Source organism: Heliangelus exortis, chromosome 1 (genome assembly GCF_036169615.1).
Source record: "Heliangelus exortis chromosome 1, bHelExo1.hap1, whole genome shotgun sequence".
Lineage (NCBI taxonomy): Eukaryota > Metazoa > Chordata > Aves > Apodiformes > Trochilidae > Heliangelus > Heliangelus exortis.
This window is the reverse complement of record NC_092422.1, coordinates 175735965-175744532: the sequence shown is the minus strand read 5'-3', so window position 1 is coordinate 175744532 and position 8568 is coordinate 175735965. Positions and strand designations below refer to the sequence as shown.

The window sequence follows — 8568 nt, the reverse complement described above, 5'->3', positions numbered from 1 at the left end:
GGAAGGGCCCGGCCGCCCGCTCCTCACAGCGGCCGCCACGCTACGCAGACCCGAGGCTCAGAGGGGACCCACCGAGACGAGCCGGACCCTGCCCGAGCTCTCCATGAGCCCTACCCGGCCCGGTCCGACCCGATCCGGAAACTCCCCTCTCCCCACACTCTCCTCCCTCTCCCGCAACTCCGCGCACGCGCTGTTGTTCCCACAGGCGTGACACGCGCAGCGTCCCGTCGCGTCCCGTCCCGTCCCGCCCCGCCCCATTCCCGCCGCACAGGGCGGGGCCTGAGGCGCGGAGACGCACGCGCAGCCCCGCGCCCTTTGCCGTGCCCTCCGAGCCAGGCCGTGTCTGCGGTGTCCGGCGGAGAGGCGCGGAGCGCAGCGCAGCCATGGCGGGGGCGCTGAGGAAGGTGAGACACCGCTGAGGCCCTTGAGCAGGGCGGGCTGCCGCGCTGTTGCCCTTCGCGGGGGAGCTCCCTGTCGCCGTTCCCGTGCTCTTTCCGGGTTTCTGGGGAGAGGGTCGGGGGTGCCCGAGCGGCGGGATGAGGGGAACGGGCGCCCTACGAGGGAAATGCTGAGGGGAGCGCCAAGTGCGCCGGGGAAGCGGCGGCCGCAGGCGGAGGGGTGAGCCCGTCCTGTGGGGAGGCCGGAGTTCACCCCCTGAGAGCTGCCGGCAGCTGTTGTGCTGTGTCAGCCGGGCCCTCCCCTTCCCTCCCCGCCGGTCGGAACTCTGCAGAGCTGTGGAATCAGATCCGTGTGTGGCGGGAGGCAGAGGCTCATGTCACGGAATGGTTCCCCGCCAGGTGTGCGTTGAACCGAAACAGCAGACAGCGTGGGAAGAGATGTTTAGGTAAATTAAACATGTTTATGCTCTCTGCAGACCACGGGGCTGGTAGGATTGGCTGTAGCTGAAAACCCTCATGAGGTAGGTCACGTCTTGTTCTGCGTTTAATGGGAATTGTCGGTGAGGGCAACGCTTTTGGTTCGGTATTTGCTATATGTCGGTACACACAGTTACAGCTGTGCCGATGTAATGAAAGTGTAAAAATGTGTAGAAGTGATAAAGGATGAAAACTAATTCATAATAATTTACTTCATGTAAGTGGGAGTTATTTTGCATTTGTACTTCTTGTTGCTTGTGCTGATTTCGAAAACTTTCTTTGTGTATGTACATACATGAACCAATTTTTAATTTCATCTCCAATGCAAAACCAAAAACTCTTTAAATTCAGTTCTTCGTAATTGTAATTTCTACTTCACAAGCATACAGATTTTTGCTGTCTTGTTGCTCTGTGTTTCCTGGTACTGAAATAACATATTCTAAGGGGTTGTGTTGGTCTTAAATGGTAGAGGCTCACCTGTGGTGCAAAGCTGCATCAAGGCCCTGGGATGGAAAGCACTGTTGAGATTGTAATACCTCAGTGTTCCACAAGGTGGTTTTCGTAGGAATTGGGTACTGCCTTTTTACTTCCTTAGGCTCAGTGAAGAAAGTATGTTTGATGTTTGCCACATCTTGCTTGCTTATTCAGGACAGGATTTCAGTAATTCTTTAATTTGTCCATGCCCTGAAATTTTCCACTATGCAACAGTTCTATTTCAAATTTGCTTTTGCCATTTTGTTCTGGATGAACATAGTAAGTTGTTTTTTGGTTTTTTTTTTTCCCAATAACTTAAAGCCAAGATTAAGGAAATAAACAATGCTTTACTTGGAAGTATAGATTCTGTGCCAGCCCCCTTTTAATTCTCCGATTTTTCTTCTTTGTAATTCTTTGACTGCAGTATTCTGCTTCTATTTTTTGTTGTTCCTATAGGATGTTCAGTCCTCTTCAGTTACAGTTTCCCAGTCAACATATCGTCCAAAATCTGCAGTTTCTTCACTCCAGAGTGTCCTTTTTATCCCTGCAATGAAATCCACAAGTAAATATATTAGGGTTTAGTTTAATTTACATCCATCAGTGAGAACTTCACACCAGAATAAGGATAACTGCAAAAAAAAAAAGTTAATCCAATTATGCATTGATAGTTTATGTGCTTCTTTTTATCTTTCCCAGTTAATTTTTCAGAAACTGGTGGTTTAAACATGAATTTGCTTGATTTAGTATTAGACAAACAGCTTTTATTGGTTCTATATTGCATCTGATGTACTTCAGATTGCAATTTTATTGTTTTTCTTCAAGGAGTCTGACAGTGGTAACTTCCCAGTCTCAATAAATCCCATTTTTACCCACGACAGAGTTCTGTGGTTCACACTTAGTTTGTTAATCCTACATTTCTGGATTGAATCCCATAACCCTCAGTAGTTTGTGTATAGATAGGTAGCTAGTAGGCTAAGTAGGACAAGAAGTTAAGTAATTCTAGTTGTGTATTTTAATTGTCTTGTCATTACTTTAGCGACTGCGGATACTGTACACAAAGATCCTTGGTGTTCTGGAAAACATTCCCAAAGATGCAGCATATAGGAAGTACACTGAGCAGATTGTAAATCAGCGGTTTAATTTGGTGAAAAACGTAAGTACAGTGCTGTTTCATAAAGGTTACACATGAAAAGATTATTAGGATGAGAAGAATGATTTTCAGAATAACTGTCTGTTTTTCAGAAGTTTTTGTAACTTCCAGGTATCGGTTCAGAAATAATTGAAGTCTTGAGATTTATTTTGGATATCGATTCACATGCTTTGATGGTGTGTTAAAAAGGATTAAATTCTTACTGAAGTTTTCTGTGAAAATAAAAAGCCAAAATTTTTAAGATATAGAACAAATTGTGCAAATTCCACATATTTGCACAAAAATGCGTCTGCACTTACCAACATAGGATCTTTTCACAGCCCTTGTCTTTGACATTCTAAACCACTTTTTTTGTACATTAAAATAAGCAATACTGGTATTGGTGATAACTGGAAGGTTGCATATAGCTCTATAAAAAACTCAGACCAAAATTTTCTCTCAAGTTATATATTAAAGCCCTTAGCCACTAACGTGTCTTTGGGTAGCATTAAATAGTACTTGTTTTTTGTATTTGTCATTGAAAAATAAATATCAGACTCTCAATAGGAAAAGTGTGTGAGATGACTTTGATAATGTAAAATGACAGAAGCCAGATAATTTTATATTGGTTTTGAGGAAGTCTAGACTGTGATCTATGTAAATTATTGCTTTCATGCTTTATGTGGCCTTCCTACTTCTCAGTAAAATGAAATGTTTATTTTTTTGCACAGGAGACTGATGTGCAAAAACTAGAGGACAAACTGAATAGTGGTCACATAGAAGAAGTCATTGTACAGGTAAAGCTGGATGGTGTTAAGTAAGGTACAAAAGGGAGCTATGGTTTTCAGTGTTCCTGAGTTTCTGTTTGGAAAACTGGCAGTTTTGCCTATCTTCCTTTGCTGCAAAACAATCAAACAGGAAAAAAAACCCAAATCTTAAAATGAATTGTCATGTTGTGATTGGGATGATTATGCTAAAACCTAACACAGTGTTTATTGTATTATGTTTACATGTACACCATGGTATACATGTATTGCTTCTTGCAGAGTCTAAATTGGTAGAAAGGGCAGAAGATGATTGAAAAATACTGGGTGATAATCAAAATGGACTAGAAAATACTATGAAATTGTCATTGGGAATGACTCAATGAAGAGACTGTTTGGGTATTTGGAGGAGATTCACCTTTTTTTAAAACCAAAAACCGACCCCCCTAAAACACACTGTTCCTTTTCATATTTGTAGATGCAAGTTGTGGTAGTCCCTGACTGTGATAGGTAGTGACATTACTGAGATAAGGAACAGAAACAGAAGTAATTTTATATTTTGGCAATTGTAGGGAATTTAAGAATTTGTGTATGGTTTTTATTAACAGGCTGAAAATGAGCTTTCCCTGGCAAGAAAAATGATACAGTGGAAACCATGGGAGCATCTGGTTGAAGAACCTCCACCTGACCAGTGGAGATGGCCAGTATAATTTTGAAAATGGTGTCACCTCTGGAAAATAAAAATTTAAAAAATGTAATTATTAATCTATTGTTACTGACAGTTGTGTTTAAATTAAAGATTATAACTTCATAAAAATGTTTTGTCCTCATGCCCGCTTACAGTCAGCAGTCTAATGACTACATTCAATTTCTTGCAAAAATGGTTTTCAGAATATTTTTTTAATGTTGTTCAATCTGCTTAATTTCCTTTTGTAATTTATTATCAACGGGCTATTTGTGCCTCATTCAGAGTCGTTTTTACAGTCTGTATGTGTAAGAAATACAGATATTATAGGCCATTTGAAATCAAAAGTTGTAGAAAAGTTTGATCCTGCCCTTCTCTCCAACTTTTGGTTGTGTGCTTTTGCTAGCCACTGCTGGTGTTTTTGTGGCCACGCAGATACTGAGATCAGGGTCTGATGCGGTGAAAACAAGGCTTACAAAAAAATCAGATCTTAGATTTGAGCTGAATGACTGTTGTGAACTGCTGACTAAGCTGCCCACACAGACACCAATTCTGACTTGGGGAAAGCACTGGGAAGACCTAAGGTTGGAAGGGTGGGGGGGAGAAGGAAAGCTCAAGGGAGGAGGGAAGAGTGACAGCAGGGGCAGGTGGGTTACCACACGTAGCATATCACGTGTGGCACAAACTTAAGTAGTCGGGTCTTGCAAAGGCTTTGTAAATAAACAAATTACATAATAGATCTATTTGTATAGCAATGCAGACCTTGAATTTTACTTAAGAAAGAAAATAGTGGGTCTTGGTATTTCTGGCTATGTTCTTGCAAATGTTTAAATAGAAATCAGTGCCTGCCTCTTCAGGAAACCATTGGTTACAGACATAAACCTCCATTAAAATATCCTAACTAGATCTAAGGATACTGTGTGAGTTTGCCTTTACTCTTGCTTTTAATTGCCATTAATAAAGTCCTTGCTAATTTCAGAATAGTAACCATATGACAAAAATCTGCAGTTTGTTAAAACTTTTATGATAGCATTCGTCTGCACCACAAGACATACTTTGTCACAGCTGTTTTTTTATACTCATTAGGGCTATAAGCTTGCCTGTGACATTATTATTGAATATATCTTATAATTAATTAATTTAGACAGTACTTCCTATAATCAAAGTATGGGAATCAGAGTAGAAGAGAAAAACAGTAGGTATGCTTAAGGCATTAACTCTAGGAACTAGTTTCACTGCATTCTTTAGCTTTGTGTTTGTTTTTTCAACTTTTACTATAATTATGGAATTTTCTAATTTTGAAAACACCATGGAAAATACTTCGCTTCATTAGTTCGTTTTGAGGGCTTTTTCAGTCTTGAAAAAGGTGGAAGTCTGGTCTCTTCTGACATAAAACCACTAGGTGGCATTCTAGAAGAGGACTTTGCTAAAGTTAACATGCAGTTTTCACAAGAGATGTATTAAAGGATTAAAAACTTGAATGTGGGCAAATGATACGAAGATAAATGGTTTTAGGTAATACATATTGAACTGATGTGAGAAGAAGCAAAATAAAAAAAAACCCAAAAAACCAAACCCCAAACCTGAACTCAAGTATAAATGATACTTAGGGAGAATAACTGGGGAGAGGTGGAGGAAATTGCCAGAATATGGTGACAACTCTTGGAATTCTTTCTGTTCTTTCATAACTGAGACATTAGCTGAAGTGTCTTTTTGGTTAGTTGTTTGCTCCACTTCTAAAGCTGTATTTCTCATGTGACTTCCAATAGCTCTTCTATGAGCTCATGAGTTGTGTCCAGGGGGAATGAAGTCTCTTGGTCTGTTGCAGTTGGACATTTGATATCTGGTCTTTTAAAACTGTGTTTCACTGATGAAAAGCATATTCACATCTTCTCCTTTCCACAAATATGTCCTCAGTAAAGAACTAATATGAGTTGTTTACTACTTTGAGGTTTTTTAATAGAGCTGTAGTTTCTAATTTATATTCTCAGTGATTTTTCTGGTCTGCGTTTCTTTGATATGACTTAAAATAGGACCATTTTCTAAATCTTTCTATGCAAACCACTGGATCAGCCTTCACAAATGCTTTAATTTAGACGTAGCTTGAATCTTGAAAAGATTCTGCTGAAACCAACTCTGAATCATCAATCAGGATTTTTCAGCTTTCTGAGCTTTTTATCAAATTCTCAGAATGCGTTATTTACATTATAATTGGTTAAATTTAGTTTAATTACCTTAGTATAAATTAATCTCTGCTACCTAGGATTACTAAATTAATACTATGTGGTAGCATCAACTTTAAATAGCAGTTACTGAGAACAAAGAGAGGAAAGAGAATGAATTGCAGTTTTGAGATGTAAATGTTTGCCTTTTGTACAGTGTTGTGTAGTTCATGTCATCCTTGTTCCTGGCTAATTCAAAAATACATCTTTGCTAAGAAGAGAAACCTAATTTTTACCTTGCTATTCACTCTGTAGCTCTATATCTGATATTTAAATCTGCACTGTAGAAACAAAATAGACACATTTTACAGGCAAGCAAGAATCTGTATTAGGAGTACTCTGTTGCAAATAATTTATTTTAGGATTAATATGCTAGTGAGGCATAATTTGGAGATTATTTCGCTTGACTTTTCTCCATTAACTATGTTAGAAATACATGGTTATCTGTTACAATGTGGCAAATCACTGCAACCCTTAGAGCTAACAAGTTTTAGATACTTAAAACAATTTGGGGTCATCCAATTGACATAACTGAGTGAAAAATCACCCTATTCGCAAACATGGGACCAAACAGAAGACAGAATCTGTTAACTGGAAAAACATCTCTGATTGCCATGTAGCAGCAGTACTGAGGTTTTTGTTACTCCTAATGTGCTACTTACCCTATTTCAAGAGGCTGGATTGTGAGCAGTTGCCATTTTAACCTTTGACTGTTTCTGATTGCGTTCAAAAGGAGACGAGTGAAAGCTGTTATTTTTATTTACAGCATATATGCCATGTCATTGGAGAAAAAAATAATCTTTTAAAGTGAAAATGAGTTTGAATGTTTAATCAAGTTGACTTGATTACTATAGCAGTGACAGTGACACAAAATGACATGGTATCTTTCTATAGAGTTACTGCCGGTTCTGTTCTACCCTGAATTCAATTTCAGTCCAGGTTTTAGAAAAAAAAAGAGAACCAACATTAGTGATGGGAATTTTCTGTCCTTTTTATGAGAAACAGATCCATGTTGAAATGCCTAACAGTGCCTGTGAAACACGGTAGTGGTGCAGCTGGCATACTGCTGTTGAGTATAAATATTATTTCAGTGCCTGTTGTACAATTTTTTTTTTTTTTTTTTTCAGGATTTTCACAGATATGTGACCTTGCCTCTGAAGCAGCTGTGTGAAGCAAGTATAGTCTGTTTCTCTGTGCTGAAACACTTGCAATGGCTGTCTCAGAAAGGCCACATCAAGCACTAGGAATTTCAGTTTCTCATAGTTTTAGTCCTGGTGTATGCTTGAATTTTACTATGCAATCTCAGTCCCCACAGCAGAGCTGCTACTAGGAATTTCAGTTTCTCATAGTTTTAGTCCTGGTGTATGCTTGAATTTTACTGTGCAATCTCAGTCCCCACAGCAGAGCTGCTGACATTCCTGAGCACAACACCACGGGTAAGACAGGCAGCCATGGGCTGTGGAGCAAGGGCTGTCAGCACTGAGAAGCATCAACTTCACATCCTATCTATGAAAGAGTTTTCAGTATTACTTTCTGCTACCGTCTGCACAAACTATACAAGACACACAAACTATAAAAAAAAAATGGTGTTCTCTTACATGAAAATCACTGTAAGCTTGTAAATGTTCATTGTAAGCTTGTAAATGTTCATTGTCACCTTGCCATGGGTCACAATACAGGATGCGGCAGCTGCCAGGAACGCTTGTGTACCAACAGCACCCAGGAACACCGGTGTGCCGACAGCAGCCAGGAACACTGTTGTGCCAAGAGCAGCCAGGAACACTGTTGTGCCAACACGGTCGCCAACCCGAAAGCGGCCGGGGGGGAGGCACAAGGCCCAGCTGCTCCAGGTGCTGCGTTCTGAGGTGCTGAGACGCTTCCGTTAGCCGCGGTGGAGGAAGATGGAGACAGGGAGGCCCCTCAGCCTTCGTCCTTTCACCCTCTTTTTGGCCTTCTTCGTCCCTGCAGAGCGTATGGCAGCGCGGCCCCGCACCCTGTCCCGCACCTCACCTGCCGCGCCCCCCCCTCCCCCCCCCCCCATACCGCACTGCGCATGCGCCGGATCCCCGTCCCTCTGCGGGAGCGGCCCCGTCCCGGTTGTTATAGCAACCGCCAGGGCCCGGGCAGCCGCCGGGACGGGAGGCGCCACCGAAGCCCGGGGGGACGCAACGGGTGCGTGGCCGGGGCCGGGCCGGGCTGAGCTGGGGGGGTGGCCCCAGCGATGTGCTGGAGTGTGACCGGAGCCGTCCGGAGCCCTGTGCGCCCCGGGGGCCGGGCGGGTGTGCCACGGTGGTGCCCGCCAGGGTGGGCGGTCGGGAGGGCTCACTCGTTGACCTGGCTGCTACCCGGCGCGTCTTCCCGTTTGTTTGGTTATTTTGTTTTTGTTTTATTTTTGGGGTTTGGGCCCATGTCATTAGAG

The 8568-nt window shown here is 42.0% G+C and overlaps 1 protein-coding gene and 1 long non-coding RNA gene across 4 annotated transcripts; one reads left to right on the top strand and one right to left on the bottom strand.

Moving 5' to 3' along the window:
• Positions 1 to 248: 248 nt before the first annotated feature.
• Positions 249 to 4007, top strand: NDUFA5 (NADH:ubiquinone oxidoreductase subunit A5). 2 transcript variants are annotated; one of them, XM_071733760.1, is made up of 5 exons: positions 249 to 404; positions 875 to 919; positions 2386 to 2502; positions 3210 to 3275; positions 3851 to 4007. In XM_071733760.1, exons 1-5 carry the CDS (start codon positions 384 to 386, stop codon positions 3950 to 3952), a joined length of 351 nt encoding a protein of 116 aa, XP_071589861.1. In that variant the 5' UTR covers positions 249 to 383; the 3' UTR covers positions 3953 to 4007. The 2 variants fall into 2 exon arrangements, with proteins under 2 accessions (XP_071589861.1, XP_071589862.1); XM_071733761.1 differs by lacking the exon at positions 249 to 404 and adding an exon at positions 639 to 797.
• LOC139791478 (uncharacterized) lies at positions 1677 to 7890 on the bottom strand. 2 transcript variants are annotated; one of them, XR_011723935.1, is made up of 2 exons: positions 7807 to 7890; positions 1677 to 1893 (listed from the first exon to the last, which is right to left on the bottom strand). It is a non-coding gene; the product is annotated as an uncharacterized lncRNA (long non-coding RNA). The 2 variants fall into 2 exon arrangements; XR_011723934.1 differs by lacking the exon at positions 7807 to 7890 and adding an exon at positions 7748 to 7789.
• Between the last annotated feature and the right edge of the window lie 678 nt (positions 7891 to 8568).